We start from the raw sequence: 18,543 nt of genomic DNA, 5'->3' as shown, positions 1-18,543 counted from the left end.
AGCACCTTTACTGGTATAGTTAGACCGTCAAGATTATCTTAGTACAAAGGTTTGAAATTACATAGAAAGTATCTTAAAATTAATTAGATAATTAGTGCCCTAGCTGGCTTGATGCTCTTCCTTTCCACAGCCGTAAAAAAAGAAACGATAGAGAACGCTGATCGTAGAGAAGAAGAATAGGAAGGATAAAAGATTGTGTTTAATTTGCAATCAGTTGTTGGCAGACATGAACATGCATGCATGGGTAAAACAGTAAAGTGCATGCATGGCAAAAGATTATTTGCACCCCTTAAACAGTAAAAGAATTCAAGAACACTTCGCCAAACTTTTATCTGAATTATTTTTAACCAATGTTACTTGGTATTTTGGTAACAAGGTGCAATTTTACTTCTGAGGTCCCAGTGGGGATGTAAGCCAGATGGGCACTGTAATAATACTGGAAAGAGTAAAAAAAAAACATTTGAGTTTTCAAAATCGATCTGCAGATACGAACAGAAGTAAGAATTGTCCAATGACCTGGGTCCCTGCTCTCTTACTTTTTTATCTCTTGCTCAGAGCTTTGGAGTGGTGTGCGTGATCCCAATATACTTTAATGTTGGAGCCCCGTACAATAGTATAGCATCTCAAGAAAAATAAAAATAAAAGAAAAGAGAGAGGATCTCCTCCTCAAGAATTTAGAGGTGATGCAATGGGAAAAAGACCACGAGTCTACAAGGAAAACAACCAATAGGTCAATGACATAGAGCCATCTGACACTAATCAAGAAAAATGATCATCCACACGATGCACCAATAGAATTAATTGTACGAACATTTACGAAATAAAAGAAAGTTAAAGTTTTACCATAATAGTGATTATGAGATTTTTTTTGTTTTTTTTCTTTTACCATTCTTATACGTCACACCATATTGTTCAAGCAAATATTTGATTTTGAATCTCAATTCACACGAAACTAGCTAATTGATTCACATTCGAGCTCTTAAATATTTCCAAATCATGATATGTGGGAGCATTCAATAAATAAAAATGTTATGAATTTGTTAATGTTGTGAAAAATTTTGTGAGTCGTATTTCCGTTTTTATAAAAGTAAATCCTCCATGAAGTTCTACTTGTATAACATATGTGGTTAGTAATGTGATCGCTATACGTAAGCACCCTCAAAACAACACTACCATGATACCATCTGCCAACACACTCCCTACAACGCTGTATATAATAACACCAATACCGCACTGTTCCCACCGACCCACAGGGCCATGTACTCACATCTCTCTCTCTCTCTCTCTCTCTCTCTCTCTCTCTATACACATACATTGACATAAAGCAAACAAGTTGAGTACCAGCGGCCAGAAGCCAGAAGAGATCGAAGAGATCAACCTCACAAAATTTGAGCATTAAACTTACACATTATGGATGAGAAGTGGAAGCTACCAAAGAACAAGCACGAAGGCACTTCATCATCAAGTTCTTCTTCCAAGTTTGCCTTCACAAGAAGTTCATCAACCAGAAGCACATCTTCCTTGCTGAGAAGCTATTCACAAAAAAGCAATGCCTCTAGCTCCAAGTGTCCTCTTCCAAGAAGCTTCTCACAAAAGAGCTCTTCCATTAGCCGCAAGTGTAGTAGCCTTGCCAAGGAACAGAAGGCTAGATTCTACATCATGAGAAGATGTGTTGCTATGCTTGTTTGTTGGCGTGGTGATTAATAACTTTTAATTAAGTTAATGCTAGAAATTAAGCTCCATAATTACTCATCTTTTCTTCATATATCACCTTCCTGTGAGATGGGTCGGCTTTGTAACTTCAAACTCATATATGTATCAAATTTTCTCCCATCCGATCAAGAGGAGATCGGCAATACACAAACTTCTGTAGGAGTTTTTATTTATAATTTTTCTATTTGTCCTTTGTAATTACAATTGAGATGAGTTACAAGTGCTTCCGTATGTACATTGTAGGAAGAGATTATCATATTATCAAATACATGCCCAGTGTTCAAGTTCTACAATTACCATGACGATATTGTAATCAAATTTCATGAAGGCCAACATCCATAATTTTAGTTTTGTTTTTAATTTGAATTTTATAAAATTTCTGCTTTTCATCATTTTATTTTATTTTAAATTTTTTATGAGAGAAAGATTCCCCTTGGCTGTTGGGGAGCTGCCAATATAATAAGACATAGAAGTAACTGCTATCGTCCTTGGAAATGCAAGCCACACCTTTTCTTGCTTTGACGAAAAAAAATGAGTAAAAATTATTTTTAGAAGTACTTTGTTTGAAATCAAGGAGCTAGTGTGGCTTCTATCCCATGTATTTCCGTACACTAATCTCAAAGTGTTTTGTAATTGTGTCGTATCACGTACGTGTTGATAGAGTTGAGTCAAACTAAATATCACCTCGTTCTTGGATAGTTTTTTAAGCTTTTGGATGGTTTTTTTAAGCTTGGTTTAGCTTGTTTCATATATGAGTCGAGGTTAAGTAGTGAGCTTAAAAATTTCAAGCTCGATACGGAATTAAAGTTATTTTTAGCTTTTTTGTGACAGCCCGTTCTGGGTTTTTCGTACCGTGAAATGACGGTTTTGCCCCTAGTGGATAATTGTTGTTTGTGTGGTTGTTTTGGGTTCTTGGTTGGTTGCATCTCAGCCACACATCCATCTTCATTCCCATCACCCTCTCCCATTGACCCTCTCTATCCCGTATCCCTGTCTCTCTCTTCCTCTTCTTTTGCTTATGTACAGACAAGAACCCAATCACTCGAAAACGTGGTAGATCGAGGAAGCAAACTTTATAGTTGTGCTCGTGAGGTTCTTAGGAGTTCAACCATACCCATTTCAGGCTTGTAGGAAGCTTGGTGAGGTCCCTAGAAAGTTCGGGGTGGTTCGTTTGAAGGTTTTGGACGTCGGGATCGTGAGTTGCAGGTTTGGCCGGATTTGGTGGAGTTTTTCCAGTGAGATTCCATTGGTTTTAGTGCTTGAAAGTGGTGAGTCCTATCCCGAGGACGAGCGCAGTCACTCGAGGCAAGGGGGTTACAACCCTTCTACATACCGGTGAGTGGGCTTTTGGTTTTCCGTATATACCTATATACTTGTGTTTTTCCCAGAAAGTGAAATGAAGAGTTTATATGTTTGATATGCCATGCATTATGTTTGCCCATTTAATTATGCATTATTAGTTGCATATACGTATGATTGGTGCTGCGGACGCACAGGTAAGTGCCAGGTAAGTTATGGTTTATGTTTGTGATTAGTAGTGATATGAGATGCATAGAGAGCTCATAACCTGCACCCCCGGTGTTAGTGCTCCCGCCCAGAGTAGGGCACAGTCCTTCACATGATGTTCACCTCCCGCACCACACGCTCATCTTGGATCCAAGTTAGGTGCACAATCCTGTCGTACAGACCACTATAGGTGGTTCCGACTCGTAGGTGACTCACGATTATTCGCCCAATCTTCACGTGATCGTAGCACTTGAGCGTATTTATTTACACCTAGTCCTGTCGTACAGACCACTTTAGATGGTTCCGACTCGTGTGCAGGTATAGTTAGTGAGTTAGGGATTTGAGCTTTAGATTCAGCCGTACAGGTCACGTTAGGTGACTCCGACTGACAGATTACATGACATTGGCTGACATTACCTGAGTACTTGCATTTTATTTAGAGGCATTCGACATGGCATATTTCTGAGCATGATTTATATATATATATGTGCATATTCTATTTTCTGGGAAACTATACAGGTTTTACGGCGAGGGGTTAGAACATTTGTTATTGAAATGATTTTGAAAAGCCTTGTTTTTGCCCACTCACACTTTCTGTTTTGCGCCCCTCCAAGTTCTAGGTTGGATAGCTCTGTTGGTGGCTCGAGGGATTCACGACATATCTTACAGATTATCATCAGAGTAAGACCACCTCTGGGTGTGTTTATTTAGTGTTTCTTCTCCCGGACTGCAATAGGTCTTCCGTGCTCTGAATATTGTTTTTCACACTTACGCTTGCACTTGTATGTTGTCTACTTAGTGTATAGCTTGGTTTTTATTTATTCGTACTTTTATTATTATTCTTAGCTTCCGCACTGTGCACATGGTTACGTCACTCTCAAGTGACGGCCAGCATGCCCTGATCTCGATCGGGGTGTGTCATTTTTACTCTAAGAAGTTAGGCCAATCTTGTAATGAAAATTCATAGCTTGGAAGTACATTTTTTCGATAAATTTTAATAATAGAAGATATAAAAAAAAATTAAACAATATCACATTAAATTTTCAAGCGTGATACTTTAAGATTGTCGCATAAATTTTTTTTTTTTCTTTTCTAATTATTGGAACCCAATGGGAGGCTAAGTGATTAAGCCCGTAGTAATTTCTTTATAGACAAAATAAGGACGGGGACATAATATTCAATTTCCGTCTCAAAAAAAATTCAAATTGAAGATAGTCTCTAAACTAGAAAAAAAAAAGAAAAAGGTAAACATAATTTTTCAAAAGAAAAATCTTAAACATGATATTTCGTTCCAAACAAACTTCTTGTATAGAATCTAACCCGAGTTGTCCTGTGAAAAAAAAAGAAAAAAAAAATAATAGAAAGAGTTGCTCATGAGCTTTACAAACAAACATTACCAATTTTCAGGTTTGGTTTGTTTCTTAACGAGCCAAACATTGAGCCGATTTACAGTCCTAAATAATAAAGAAATCTACATGAGATTTGATAATATATAAGACAACTTCTTCAATTATTAAACTTTAATCTAACAATTATTCAAATTTGTATATGGTACGTCCTCTTATATTTCAGTACTTAGTGATATAGATAATAAGGCCTGGTTTGGTACTAAAGTGATTCTGAAAAAAACTGGTATCAAAAAAAACTAGGAGCTGTTTTTGTGTTTGGTAAACATTCAGCTTCAACTTTTTTTCACAGTTTTTGGTGAAAAAAAAAGCCAAAAACAAGAAGGTGCAAAACCCAGCTTTGAAAAACCGGCTTTTTTCACATCTGTTTTACATAAAAGTTTACCAAACACTATAATACTACTTTTTATTTTCAAAAGCACTTTTACAAAAAAGTTTACCAAACACTCTGCTGCTTTATTTCACAACTGCTTATTCTCACAGCACAGCAGAAGCAGCTTTTTTTCAAAGCACAGCAATACCAAACCAGCCCTAAATGTGGTGCAAACTAGTTGAAATGGATACAGTTTTTCACTTATTTCTGTCGACATGAAACACGAATGTTTTCCATTAAAATAAGGATTAATTACACCTATACTCTCTCAAATTTATCATGTTTTCACAAAATCCTCTCAGGTTTGAAAAATTACACCAACTCTTCTTGAAATTTTGATTCACATTCACATGAAATGAAAATTCAACCGGGTTATATGAGAAAGTAAAGAGTAGCGGCTATCATACCAAATTATAGTACCTTGACCAGAGAACAGTCTCTCCCAATTTCTTGCGTTTCTACATATTTGAAACGCATTTGCCAAACCGTGAAAAATAAGCTCACTCATGGATAAGGCCTGGAGGGCAAGATCTCACAATAAATTTAAAGAATCGAAAAAACTATTTATCAAACGAACACATATGACTTTATGAACATTTTTTTCTAAATTGTTCGACAGTAGAATTGTTGAATTTTGATTGTTAAATTGCATTATTGGACATCATATTATTTATTTCTCAACAATAGCATGGAGAATCCGGCTATAACATAAAACCTCCACAATTTCCTTTCCACTTTCAATAGAGGGTGCTAATGTTGCAAGCCTTTGGCTACTCTTAAGGGAGGGAATCAAAACAAAAAATTGAAGCTACAAAAAAAAAAAATATATATATATATATAAAGGTGCCTCAGTCGCTCAAAAAAAGAGTGAATGGTCAACACTTGGGAAGATCGGACGGTGGAGGAGGCAGCTTCTGATTAGGGAGCTTCCCATCCTGGACTACCCAAGCCATCCTCAGACCCCAGCTCAAGTGGACATCAAAGTGGCAGTGCATGAGCCAAACGCCTGCAATTTCAGTTATAAAAAGCAATGTTTTAGTTAATGGACATCAAAATAAAAGGAAAAAATTGTTTTGGTACCGCATGCGTATACGAATCTATAACATTTGATGCATTGCCAATACGTTTTGTATCGGATACCATCTTAAGACACATGATGCATTGTCGATTTTTTGTCGAGATCATGTTGATATTTTGTAACATCAACAAAACGTTAACTAAATATCAATAACATACTTGTTGATTTAGTAAATCGTGCCAGCCGATCAATGGCCCCAACATTAATTCTTTTTTTTTCTTTTCTTTTTTTCTTTTCCCAAAGGACGCTTTACTAATTATATCTTATGAAGATATTAAGTTTGTTGTCATGCCTAAATTCAAGATGGATATGAATTCGCACCCCAGCCCAAGTTGGGGTGTGACACCTATGTTCAAAACAAACAAACAATTACCTGGGTTGTCTGCAAGAAATCGGATAGCCACCCAACCCCCGGAGGGTACTCCAACGGAGTTCCTTTCAACAGGATCAACAAGGTTGAAGTTGGACGGGTCTTTGTTAGGGTCAAAGTTTCCAAAACCTTGTCCAACAACAAAGAAGTTGAAGCCATGAAGGTGAAGAGGGTGGCTCTCAGCACCCAAAATGCTAGTGCCCTGCATCACCAATTCCACACTAGTATTGAACTTCAACACCACCACCTTTGTCCCATTATTAACATTGGTGTTGTTAGGTGGAGTGCCTGTATAATTGAACGGTTTGGGAGGAATAATAGGGAAATCGGTGGAGTAAACACTGTTGGATTGAGCAAAGAAATGAGATTGAAGCATTGCTACTGAAGGAAGAGCAAATGAGATGTTGTTCATAGAAGCTGCAAATTTGGTGGTGTTAGTAGGCCCTTGGCATGTTTGGTTTTTAGGGCATGGGTTGGTTCCAAGCCCTACAGTGAAAAAGAAGCGTCTTTCAACAGTTTTGGGCACATTGGCTGGAAATCTAGAATTGGCCAAACTCCTGAGTTTACTGGTAAAATTTGCAACAAATGAAGTAGCATTGATTTGGGGAAGGATTGGCCTAAAAAGTGGATGGCTTTTCAGTGATGTGGAGGATGAAGAATTTGAGGGTTTTTTGTACTCAAGAATTCCAGCAACAGTTGAATTGTCAAAAGTACCCCTGCCTGTAAAGTAGGGTCTAGCTAACATTAGGAAAGTGGCATTAGGGTAGTGAGGTTTTGCCTTGAGAAGCACGTTTGTGGTTTGCCCTGGTGTGATGAGTAAGATATTGGTCTTGAAGGGTTTGACATACACAGCATCTGCTTCAACTACTGTTATACTGTGGTTTGCTATGCTAAAAAACAGTTCATCATTGAGTGCGGCGTTGATCAAACGCAAGAGGTATGTCTTTCCTGGCTTCACCTTTAGCCTGAAAGTGTCTGAAAAACACAACAATAAAGACAAATTAGAACTAAATTTTTTGGGATAAGATTGTATATGTTTCATGGCAAAAAAAAATATGTTCACATGATCAATGTGTACATACCCTTTTTGGAACAATTGTACAATGGCCCTGGAAGTCCGTTAATCGTATATGCATTAGAGACATTAGGACCATTTCCGGTCTGTAGAGCCTGACTAATTACAGCCTCCGGATCAACATTCCACCACTCACCTGTAGTTATTTAAACATATATGAAAAGTTTAGCATGTTAGTTGTGGTATACGCATAAAAGTTACATGTTACATCATAGTTGCAGTTTAATACGTTATGTTGTTAGACAATCAAGTCTGAACTATGAGAAATGGATTTTTAATTTAATATGTGATGACAACTTTACAATTTGACCACATAATATGTTATCCAAAAATCTACAATATCTGAGAAATGCTTGTTTAATTAATGGTTCTCTATAATTTGGTGAGTTTAGTTACCGAAAATGACGGGAACTTCTTTGTGGGGTTTGGGAAAAGGGTAGGGAGCGTGGCGCTTAGGGAGGATGATGAGGGGTCCATAGACAGTAGCTCTTAGCCATGAGATGTGAGCATGCCAGAAGAGAGTTCCCCTTTGGCCAATGATGGTGAAGTTGTACACATAACTTTGGTTTGTTTGAATAGGGCACTGAGTGACATATGATGGCCCATCTGCCCATCCACTCTGCAATTGTCGGATGCCATGCCTATGTTCACATTTTCATTAATCCACCAAAAAAAAGTTAAAAAAGGAAGAAAAAAAATGTTGGATTTTAATTAAGTAGAACTTGATTAGCTATAAGTTGTTTCATACCAATGGAGGGTAATGTTGTTTGGAACATGATTGACCACTTTAACCAAAACCCTGTCTCCTTCTCTGGCAATAATTCGGGGTCCAGGAAACTTGCCATTCACTGTCACAATGCTCTTTGTGGTGCACAGCCTAGTCACATTTTTCAACTTTATCTGCACAAAAGTTAGAATGTTATAGAGCATGGTATGTAATTTACTTATAAACTGCAACAATTATGATGTCAGACTATGAATCCGGACCACATATTTTGCCAAAAAAAACTAAACGATTAATAATTCAAATTCACAGTCAATGCATTTATCGTACGTACATCAAATTTGTATTGCCTTGTAACACCGCCAGCTGCAGCAATGGCAAACTCAGGAGAGGCACACAGAGAGATGAGAGCAAGAAGAAAAGCCACTAGAAATGTTGCTGACAAAGGAATCGCAGACCCCATTTGAGCTAGCTCTGCAGTGGTCTAAGAAGCTTGGCCCGTGACTCTGTGAGAGTGTGTTTATATACAAATGAAAAGGCGTGTTTGGTCAATTAGGTAATGGGATGTTACAGATTTTGGCAACGAAGAGAGACTTTACCAACTGAACTTATCGAAATTCTGGACCCATCTAATTAGTAATTACCACTGTAGAGTACCATCCAAGTAATTTATTTACTATTATTTGTGCCAAAAGAATCACTTATTATTTGTCTGGCCTCTCAGTCAAAATTATTATTAATCATCACCAGATTTTGTCCGTCATTATCCCCAATAGAAGCTAATTACGGATGCTTCTTTTTATTGCTTTTCACAAAAGCCGTTTGGTGCATGCTTAGCTTCTCCAAAAGCCATTAATTATGTAGTTACAAATGTGGTTTAATTATGTAGTTACAAATGTGGTATGTGCGGGTTTGTAACCTTTGTATACAAAAATATAACCACACACACAAATTCCTAATTTTAATTTCTTGGGACATATATTCTCAATCTCTACATATATCACTTATCTATGTTTTTATGAAATGATTGAACAAGACGGAGAGATATTTACGGACAGATATTGCAGAAAGTAAATGGTAAAATGCCCCACTTATTGTTTTTGTTGATTTATTTGTTGTGTGGGTTTCCGTCTAGTCTCCCTGTTTGTATCTCGTCTATTTTTCCTTTTCTTCTTCTTATTAATAAAATTTGGTACACCCACTGGCAGGAGGTTTTAGGGTGGAATCGTTTTTTTTCTTTCAGGAAAAAGTTTGTTTCTCACACACGACCATTAACAAAGAGCTGATCTTGCTTAATTCTCTTTTATTTCCATCAAAACAAAAAAGTTAACATGTTGATTTTTACACGTTTATTGCCTATACACACTAATCACAAGAGGTGAAAGTGTGTCTCATTCTCAAACTAACAAGCCACAAGATACATTAAGGGAAATATTATTGGCACACCAAAAATCTCATTGTACACTCCTCACAAGTGTATTTTTCTTTCTAAATATAGAAAATTTGGAGTGTAGAATGAGAAATTTGGAGTGCCAATAACAATTCCCTACATTAATCGTGTGGTAAATTTGTAAAAGTATATGAGTATACAAATCAAACTTATTAGTTGGTGACCAAGAAAAGCCAGAGGCGGTTACATCATCCAACATATATTAATCTTATGTGTCTTAGAAATATTACAATTTAAGTCATGATTTTTACGACCAATTATATGGATCAATTCATGAAGACTCACCTGGGGTTGGCCCTCCTGCCAGCCAAACAGAAATTAATATCAAAGCCTCCAAAAGAAGACGACATTTGATCCACCACCAATCTTTCAAGCAAGAAGAAAAATGATAACAATTTCGTTGGAATTAGGTTAGTCTTGATAGGTTTAATTGTGATTACCCCAGATAACCAAACTCATAACACAGGCTTAAACTTTAAAAATACCAAGGAACGTAATGAAAATCCTTTTTCTTCTTGGACAAAAGTTATTGGTTTTCACCCTACCCCTTATTTGTTGATACACCAACTACACTCCTTATAGGCTACTCTAAAATTACAATACATCAAGCAAAAAAATTTCACCTACAAAAAAGTGGGGAAAAGAGATAGGGTTCAGCCAGGTTGGCTAGAGCAATATATTTCCGTCCCTCTCTAAACTGGAGTTTGAATTCCACTTGTCATAGTTTAGATGAATTTAGCGTAAGATGTCACTTGTATAATAAAATGAATTAACAACTCAGCTACGGAGACCAAATTGTTGCAGCATTGGAAGTGAACACATACGTGTACCTCCAAGAGATCAGACTGCTGTGAAATGATGATATTGTAGGCGAGGAAATGGGTTTTGAGGAAGACTAAATCATGCAAGTGAGAGGGGATGTGAAGGGGGACACAAGTTCTTATGGTGTGGTTAAAGAAGGGAACAAGAGAAATCCTGAAAAATGGTTTAACGCGTCTCTTAATTAAAGTCATTCGATGGAAGAAGCAGTAAATCCAATAATCCCTATTTGCTTTGCATATCCTCTCACATAGAACTCCAGATGTTTAACTCTAAAAGAGGCATGTGGTAATTACAAAATAATGGTTTCATTTTCACTCCATGTCCTATATTTGTTTATTTTCAGTAGCAATTTATGATTTTTTTTTTTTTTTGGTCAAAAATAACAATTTATGGATTAGGAAATCTAAATTATCATTCAAAATATGAATTAGAATGTGGATCCAAACTCGCGAATTTACATCTTTCAAATTTCCGTAAGCCGAAAGTCAACTTGAATTTTCGAACCTCATTAGTCGAACTCTTTGTTTAAGTGCGGAATAGGTGGAGATCCGGATGTGGATTATTCCTTTCTTGTTCATTTTTGTTTATCCGTTTATGAGTTTGAGCAGAGTACCGTATCAAACAAAATGGAGCTTGGATACTCCTAGATTAAATAAACATTTTGATGATTAATCTTACTTTTAGGGTTTTGTAGATTAATTTTATTAGTTAGGGTAGTAACTAATAAACACAAAAGAAAATAAACTACGTTCATTAATTGTGCAATAAAAGGGGACGAATAAAAATCTGGGTACCAGAAGTACTTATCTAATATAGGATAACCAACAAACATGAACTTTTAGGACATTTATTAAAGATTACTGGATTTGGTATTGATTACATGATCAAAAACCTTTCACAGAAAATGATAAAATTAAAATTAAAAAAATTAAATAAAAAAAAAATGGAATAACCAATGTCCAAGTTCTACATTACATTCTAACACATTCTTATTTTTAACCAGATACAAGAATCACTGACCCCAAAAACAAAAACAAAAACAAAAACAAAAACAAAACAAAACAAAAACAAAAACAAAAACAAAAACAAAAAAACAAAAAAACAAAAAAAAAAAAAAAAAAAAACAGCTACAAGATAATTACAATTTTTATAATTTTTTAGTTTATTAATCATGCGGTTTAGTGGTATTTATTTCCACTGGTAGATGAGAGACCCTTAAGTTCGAGTCTCATGAATGACAAGTTCAATACCAATTTATTGTTGACCCAAGGCTTAGCCACCCAGCTGCCTCAGTATCGTTCTATCAAAAAGAAAATTAGTTCATTAATCCCAGATCATAACAATTGCTATGACTCCCACTCCAAGAAGCACAGCAACGAACTTGAAAGCTGGAGTGTCGAAGTAGCATTTAGCTTGTGGTTTAAACCCTTTGGCAATGAGATGGTTGATTGCAACATAGATGAAAACTCCACAAGCAAGTCCCATTGAAATGGCATATATCCAATCAGCTACATGTCCTTGAGTTGTGGCGTTGATGGCAATGCCGATGCCTACTCCAATGGGACTAGAAACAGCAAAAGCAAAAGAATAAGCTGCAGTTACTAAGAATGCTCTTTTAGGTAGCATCCTCAGTAGTGCAATCCCCATAGCAATGGCTGCAAAAATCTTGTGTAGTGATATTGTCCATAGGTTCCTCCATGCATCTGACTTTGTATCTGCGATAGACAAAGTAAATGAGCGTTCAGATTCCGAATCCTCGTAGGATCTTTAGTGGATGTCAGTTACAACAACGGTTTTTACTTTAGGGTATAGCTCGAGTTGGATTTGGGAACTTAGAGATTAGGGTTTAGCTCTCGCTAAAATAAAAAAACACTAAACATTGACCGCGAGCTTTTTAGCTGATTTAGTGCGTCCTTCAAACGATCAGAAGTGCCATTTAAATGTTTCCTGATCAATTTACAGCTACAAATATACCTTCAAGAACCAAGCTCCATGCATACATGCATAGATATGCATACTGCAATTCATTCTCAATGTTTAGAGACGTATTAAGTTACTAATTAGTTAGCACTTGAGCGTTCTATGTATGTTTGGATTTGTTGTTTCACTTGGGTTCATATGAGTCCTGCAGTTTCAATTTTTCAGTTAGGTCCTTGCTTGTTACAATTAGTGACAAATTTTATCGTTAGTTTACGAGATGAAATTGTCAGTTATTTATCCTACAAATCGATTCTTTAAAAGTGATTTTAACTAGATAAGACTGGTTTATTCTTATTTTCCTCTTTGAGAAACATAAGGATCGCTGAATTAAAGTATAAAGACTTGTTAATTACTTGAAAAACAAAATTGAGAATATAAGGAACAATTAACTGAAATTAATCATTTTCTCATATTTGTATGGATTAAAATTACCATGAAAGATGATGAGTGGTAGATATATACGAATAATATACATATATATGAGTTAATAAAACTCAACAATATTTCAATTAAGTACCTGCAACTCCAACAGCAATGCCCTCAAAAACTGAATGAAAACACAGCGCAAGGATGAGAAGTATGGTGTCTCCGAAAGACGATGTCTTCAAGAAAACTGGGTTGTCGTCCTCTCCATCTTCCTTATGATCATGCAGTGCAGCAGTCCTTCCCTCCTCCACTTCCACTCTAGCTTCTCTTTCACCCGACCTCGTGACAAACTGCACGATGCAATCTCCAAGCATGGTTAGCAGATAACCAGCCGACGCTAGCATGAATGCGAAAGGGTATGTTTTCGTGGTAAGGTCACGAAATGTCGCATCTGAGTCACTCAAGAAGTGCATCAAAGAGGTACCAAGAAAAACCCCACCAGCGAATTGCGTCCCCATGAGAAGAAAGCTTTCGTTCCATCGATAAAAGTAGGGGGAGATGCCACCGGCGAAAGTGCTCACCAGTAGAATAATCAAGCACCATACTTTCACCAAAACCAAGCCTTTCGTATGCAGATCAACTTCATGTCCGCCGCTATCATCATGGGTGCTGCCGCCATGACCGTTGACTAGGAATGGTTGCAGGGATAAGAGGAGCACAGATGCTAAAAGAAAGGTTGACTTAACGAAAGGAATGGAAGCCATTGATGAGTATGAAGTTCCTCTCTCAAACCAATGCCTTGCGTGGTAAGTTACATGAAGACTTGTAGTTGTTTATATGGTCTAAAAATAATAAATTAAACACAACCTGTCCAGCTAAATCTTGGTCCCATTTTATTCTCAAATTGTAGTACAATTTGACTTTCCAAGATCGTATAGCCTTGATGTACTACACTAGCTTATATAGTTCGACATAGAAGCTATATTCCAATATTCTATCCAAAAATTCTGTTGTGCTACGGAATATAGTATATGCCAAAATATTTAATCATTATATCTTGATTATTGTATTTTTTTTTTTTTTAACAAATATCTAACGGTTAAAACTCCAAAATAATGAATAGCCTTAAGTTTACTAAAAAATCCCTATTCTACCTGGTAAAATGAAAAGCACTACGTACCTGACTCATCAAATCATGAGATAATGAGATAATGAGTGGTGCTAGGTGCAAAAGAACAAACATGGTATTGATACTCTCGAGTTTTTAATCGTTAGACCTTAATCATTGTATCTTTAATTAGAGATTTAACTCAATGTCTTCAAAACCCTGGAGTATACTTGAAAATCCCTGTTCTATTCTATTAAAAGGAAAGTACCACGTCAAATCATGAGATGATGAGTGATGCTAGATGAAGACAAAAAAAAAAAAAAAAAAAGGGCAATATCCAGTAGTATGATGAACTTTAAAATAATAGTGGTAGACTTGATTCCTATAATAATATATGGCACGTCACATATCCCGCCGTCGATATCACATTCCGCACGATACACACACACACATCATGAGTCAAATAATTCAAAATTAAAGGAGGTTTTACATTTCCTGAACTCAAACATACTGATTATCTCCAAGTGATGCAGATAATGTCATTATTTTGCAAATTACGAAATTATGTTGGTAGGTTTACTATACAGATTTGTATATGGCTCATCAGACGGTTATACCGTGTCCGAACCGTCCGATTCACTCTCCCGGCTCTCCTGCCATGTTGACCCAGCTCTAAATTTACACACAGGGCATGTGCCTTGCTGCCGGAGCCAAGGATCTATGCAGTTAGCATGGAACTGCAAAAGGAAATGATAGGTTCAAATTAGAACATATAAACCAAATAACAAAGTGGTCGAACGGGCCCTAAAAACCGCGTCAGGAAAACCAGTATTAACATTTGGTGAGAGATTTTATTGTAGTAGAGGGAGGATGGAAGAAAATGTGTACGAGAAAATAAATCGAATTACATTATGTACTGCTAATGATAATGATTATAAACACAAATTGATGGGGGTAAATTCCGAGATTGTGTACTGTGAGACATCAAGTAATTCAGCATCATCCAACAAATTGTGGTAATTATACAAAAATTAAGACTCAGAGAATGTTTGTGACATATCGTTAATACCAGTAAGCAAACGGTGTACCTGATGCAAACATGGCAAGCTACGAACTAGGTCCCCTCTGTTAACTTGCTCCAAGCAAATGCTGCATGTCAGCTCATTTTCTAAATCCTTCATGCTCCCGTCCATCCTTTTGGAGTCTTGCTCCTTCATGCACCCGTCTTGCTTTGTCAGCTGGAAAAAATGGAATTAAGAAATTGAAAGCTATCCACATGAAGTATGCATAACAATGACAAGGTGCACAAAGCATTTGGGAAGAAAGAAAGGCCACAGCAAGAGATGCAACTGCTAGAAAATTATACAAAAGTAAACAGTCTAAGCTATCCAAGCCAGCCATCACAGATTACACAATGTTTAGCCATCACATTCTGTACACTGAGGCCTCGTTTGATATCTAGGATTGGATTGGAATGGATTTGATAACAACATTGAAGGAGAAATGGATGCCAACTTTCATGACTAATGTGTTCTACCCTCAACTTGGAGAAAATGGAGTCAGCATCCATTTCCTTGGCACCGAAAGAGGCCTGAGTATTGAAAAAATGGAACCAAATATAGCTGTTTAAATTTATGAAAAAGTAACAACCAACGGGCAATGTTTATTAAATAGGGAACCAAACATAGGAAGGATTCCAAGAGAATACCTCAACTGGAGCTGAAGATGATGATGCCTGTTGCAGGGACGAGCAATCACTAAAATAAAAAATAAAAACATCTTATCAAAAATGCCACATTCAGTAAAGTTAGAGAGAACATTCTATTTGGTATATACTAATATGGATGAAAGAGTTGCAAATATTTAACTTTTGTTTTCTAGTAAGTGATGCAAGTGTTTTTTTTTTTCCCATCTTACACGTTCTCTGGGCCAGTGACTTTGTGCTTGTGGACGGGTAAAGCATTAATCTCCTCCTCGCTCATTGAAGTTGCTGTTGAGGCATTATCAGAATCCAGAGCCCTCAAAGTATCATAATCTGCAATAGAATGTATAGAACAATATATCAACTTAACTTCAAAGAGTGAGCCACACTGATGACAAAACTTATCCTAAAAGTACATTTTGACAGAAAGACGGTACCTAGATCATCAAACTCACGGTCAAGCAGTGCCAGCTGGAGGCTTAGTCCTTGTAATCGTCCTCTGGTTGCAAAAGCTATTGAAGGTGGCATGTGCAGTCGCAGTTCCGTATGACTGAGCATGCCACTTGCAGCTGCAGCATGTGATCGGGCTTGGGCTTGAAGTTGCTGACAAGTTGCAAACATCCTCAGGGTTGTGGCCATCAAAAAGACACCCACAACTAGCCACAGCTGCATCCATAGATACAGAGGATGACCTACTTCTAATTATCATATGTCTTATGTTCCCAAATTGCTAAAGTGAATCACCAGTATGCTTACATTGGATACTCAGTGAAAACATACCAGAAAGTTCGGAGACATCTGGTGAGAGTTTAATATCATGAATAGCAGTATAACTGTTGAGAAAACAGGCAACTTATGGATTACAATTATGCTCTAGTACACAGCATGCAATGAACAAAAATCCAGAAACAAATGCATTACCCGTGACAAGAAATGCCAGTGAATTCATATTAACTGGTCGCGCTGCATGTATACGCTGGAAAAAAAAAAAAGGAATTAAGTGTTAAGAGAGCTTAATGACATTTATGTTTCCATTTCATAATCAACAGACATCTATGAGTTATAAATGACCAGGATGCAAAATAGATATGTATACTAAAGCGCAACACATTTTTTTTTACATGTTCGTTAATGCTCATACCATTGCTGGTCGTTCAGGAATATGTCCTGGAAAGCCACTTTCAATATCTGCTCTAGTCCCTCGGAAAACAAAACTCATGGTTGCAAAAGTTCACGAATTCCCCTACTCAAGAAATTAGTATAAAGATAAGTATGGGGAAGCACTCAAGTATCCAACTATTACAATTCGTATATCTTTCAAACTTGTAACGCCTGCAAAAAGTTCCATAGTAAATCGGTTACTACACAAACAAAACTTAATGGTGAAGTAGAGGAAATGTTGACATGCCTCGGCAAATTTTGTCCAAAACAAATCATATTTTCATTTAAACAAGTACCTAAAAATAGCTTCCCACCTGGAAAAGTTTGCCGCAAACAATTTTGCATTTAAAAGGAAAAAAAGCTGAGTACAAAATCTCGATATCCTGTATCACATGGATGATGCAGGTTCATCGCTAAATACAACCTCACAGTTACAGCTCACATTCCGTCCCTACAAGTAGCCTATCAAACTTATAAAATCCAACCCTACTTCCACCACAAATTCACAAAGGTCCAGTTCCTTTGAATGCAAGACTGAAATCGTATAACTAAGATTTCAATTCCACTCTTTTTTTATTCGGCTCATAATGTGATTCCCATTATGTAAGGTGAAAACAATTGGGTAAACTGCATAGAACATTTTACAGATCCTCTATAAAATATAGAACTATTTTACTAAATGGGCACTTAACAGGCAATAAAACACGTTTTAGTGTTGCTTTATTGTCCGTTTAGCGTCCCTGAACTGAAAAAGTTCTATCTTTCATTGAAGATTTTGTAAGAATTCCCTCTTCAATATATTCCCCCAAAAAAATTGCCCTTAATGCATTTGAAAATCAAAGAAATGGAAATAAACTGTTAAAGCAACGCAGCCAAGTTCACAAATTTCTTCGAAACACGCCACTAAATTACTCGCTAACTCAGTTACCAAAAATTAAGAGGAATGAAAGAACTTTCTAAAGCCTCCTAAATGACACCAAACTGTGATCATCACTAATATTTTCTCAACAAATCATCAACATTTTTCCCTTTTATTATTTTCCGTAACAAAATCAACAACTAATTAAGCCCTCCATTGTTGCAAATCATCCATGAGCTTACTAATTTCACATTGCTGTACCTACTTATCCCCTGCACCCTACATTATAAATATATGTGGCAAATATAAACAGAGATCTAACAAATTATACAAATTGTAACCGATCATGCAATTTAAAACTGAAGATGTTAAGATTAACCTCCGATTTTTCTGGAAGATTAGAGCTACAGAGGGAGAGTGTGGAACTGTGCGGAAAATGCATAAGCTAGTACAATTTTCATCAAATTTTCTCGAGAAACAAACAGAAAATTCAAGGGAAAGGGACTCACAGGTGTGAAGCGGAATGCAGAGAGGTGGAGTGCAGCGGAGATTGATATGGAGAAGTGGAGGGAACGAAAGAGATAGAGAAACGAACACCCTTCTTGTCCCAACAGTCGCTTTATTTCCAATTTTTTATTTTCTTGGGGAGGAAAATTATATTAGTGAAAATAATAGTAATTTCTCTAAGTTTGGGGAAGGGTCTAGAGGCTGACACGTCAGCTTGCTTTTGATCCAACCGCTGTCACGACTTCGTGAGCATGCGAGGGTTGCTCCGACGCCGTAGGATCTTGATCTGCCACGTCGGACCAGTGAACTGGCAAAATAAAAAGAACAGTGCAAATCCTTTTTC

General features: G+C 36.7%; 4 protein-coding genes across 7 annotated transcripts; 1 reads left to right on the top strand and 3 right to left on the bottom strand.

Moving 5' to 3' along the window:
* The first annotated feature begins 1,235 nt into the window (after positions 1-1,235).
* On the top strand, positions 1,236-1,885 carry LOC108868496 (small polypeptide DEVIL 13). Its single transcript, XM_018651764.2, has one exon. The coding sequence runs from the start codon at positions 1,411-1,413 to the stop codon at positions 1,702-1,704; it is 294 nt and encodes a 97-aa protein (XP_018507280.1). The 5' UTR covers positions 1,236-1,410; the 3' UTR covers positions 1,705-1,885.
* Positions 1,886-5,449: 3,564 nt separating this feature from the next.
* On the bottom strand, positions 5,450-8,722 carry LOC103964684 (laccase-2). Its single transcript, XM_009377641.2, has 6 exons — positions 8,580-8,722; positions 8,270-8,421; positions 7,918-8,162; positions 7,529-7,657; positions 6,450-7,421; positions 5,450-6,004 (listed from the first exon to the last, which is right to left on the bottom strand). The coding sequence occupies exons 1-6, from the start codon at positions 8,706-8,708 to the stop codon at positions 5,874-5,876; spliced, it is 1,758 nt and encodes a 585-aa protein (XP_009375916.2). The 5' UTR covers positions 8,709-8,722; the 3' UTR covers positions 5,450-5,873.
* A 2,621-nt stretch (positions 8,723-11,343) lies between these two features.
* LOC103964686 (zinc transporter 2-like) lies at positions 11,344-13,717 on the bottom strand. Its single transcript, XM_009377642.3, has 2 exons — positions 13,015-13,717; positions 11,344-12,232 (listed from the first exon to the last, which is right to left on the bottom strand). The coding sequence occupies exons 1-2, from the start codon at positions 13,625-13,627 to the stop codon at positions 11,841-11,843; spliced, it is 1,005 nt and encodes a 334-aa protein (XP_009375917.2). The 5' UTR covers positions 13,628-13,717; the 3' UTR covers positions 11,344-11,840.
* Positions 13,718-14,438: 721 nt separating this feature from the next.
* Positions 14,439-18,354, bottom strand: LOC103964687 (E3 ubiquitin-protein ligase SDIR1). Of its 4 annotated transcripts, none has more exons than XM_018651751.2 (10): positions 18,203-18,354; positions 16,815-17,005; positions 16,595-16,649; positions 16,454-16,506; positions 16,111-16,339; positions 15,889-16,006; positions 15,680-15,728; positions 15,509-15,562; positions 15,060-15,209; positions 14,439-14,708 (listed from the first exon to the last, which is right to left on the bottom strand). In XM_018651751.2, exons 2-10 carry the CDS (start codon positions 16,890-16,892, stop codon positions 14,583-14,585), a joined length of 912 nt encoding a protein of 303 aa, XP_018507267.2. In that variant the 5' UTR covers positions 16,893-17,005; positions 18,203-18,354; the 3' UTR covers positions 14,439-14,582. The 4 variants fall into 4 exon arrangements, with proteins under 4 accessions (XP_018507267.2, XP_018507268.2, XP_048420454.1 ...); XM_018651752.2 differs by having other exon boundaries at positions 16,815-16,916; XM_048564497.1 differs by lacking the exon at positions 18,203-18,354 and adding an exon at positions 18,073-18,201 and having other exon boundaries at positions 16,815-16,916.
* Between the last annotated feature and the right edge of the window lie 189 nt (positions 18,355-18,543).

This window comes from the organism of the source record quoted next, unplaced genomic scaffold (genome assembly GCF_019419815.1).
Source record: "Pyrus x bretschneideri cultivar Hongxiangsu unplaced genomic scaffold, Pyrus_bretschneideri_v1 Contig39, whole genome shotgun sequence".
NCBI lineage: Eukaryota > Viridiplantae > Streptophyta > Magnoliopsida > Rosales > Rosaceae > Pyrus > Pyrus x bretschneideri.
Note: the sequence above shows the minus strand (reverse complement) of the source record. Positions and strands in the feature narration are given on the sequence as shown.

Coding starts and splice junctions, on each gene's coding strand:
- LOC108868496 (XM_018651764.2), top strand. CDS start 1,411: ATGGATGAGAAGTGGAAGCTACCAAAGAACAAGCACGAAGGCACTTCA.
- LOC103964684 (XM_009377641.2), bottom strand. CDS start 8,708: ATGGGGTCTGCGATTCCTTTGTCAGCAACATTTCTAGTGGCTTTTCTT. Junction 7,658..7,917: donor AGAAGTTCCCGTCATTTTCG/GTAACTAAACTC, acceptor AAATAACTACAG/GTGAGTGGTGGAATGTTGAT. Junction 6,005..6,449: donor ATTTCTTGCAGACAACCCAG/GTAATTGTTTGT, acceptor CTGAAATTGCAG/GCGTTTGGCTCATGCACTGC.
- LOC103964686 (XM_009377642.3), bottom strand. CDS start 13,627: ATGGCTTCCATTCCTTTCGTTAAGTCAACCTTTCTTTTAGCATCTGTG. Junction 12,233..13,014: donor CATTGCTGTTGGAGTTGCAG/GTACTTAATTGA, acceptor TGTCTATCGCAG/ATACAAAGTCAGATGCATGG.
- LOC103964687 (XM_018651751.2), bottom strand. CDS start 16,892: ATGAGTTTTGTTTTCCGAGGGACTAGAGCAGATATTGAAAGTGGCTTT. Junction 16,507..16,594: donor ACTGGCATTTCTTGTCACGG/GTAATGCATTTG, acceptor TTTTCTCAACAG/TTATACTGCTATTCATGATA. Junction 15,563..15,679: donor CATCTTCAGCTCCAGTTGAG/GTATTCTCTTGG, acceptor TTCAATACTCAG/GCCTCTTTCGGTGCCAAGGA.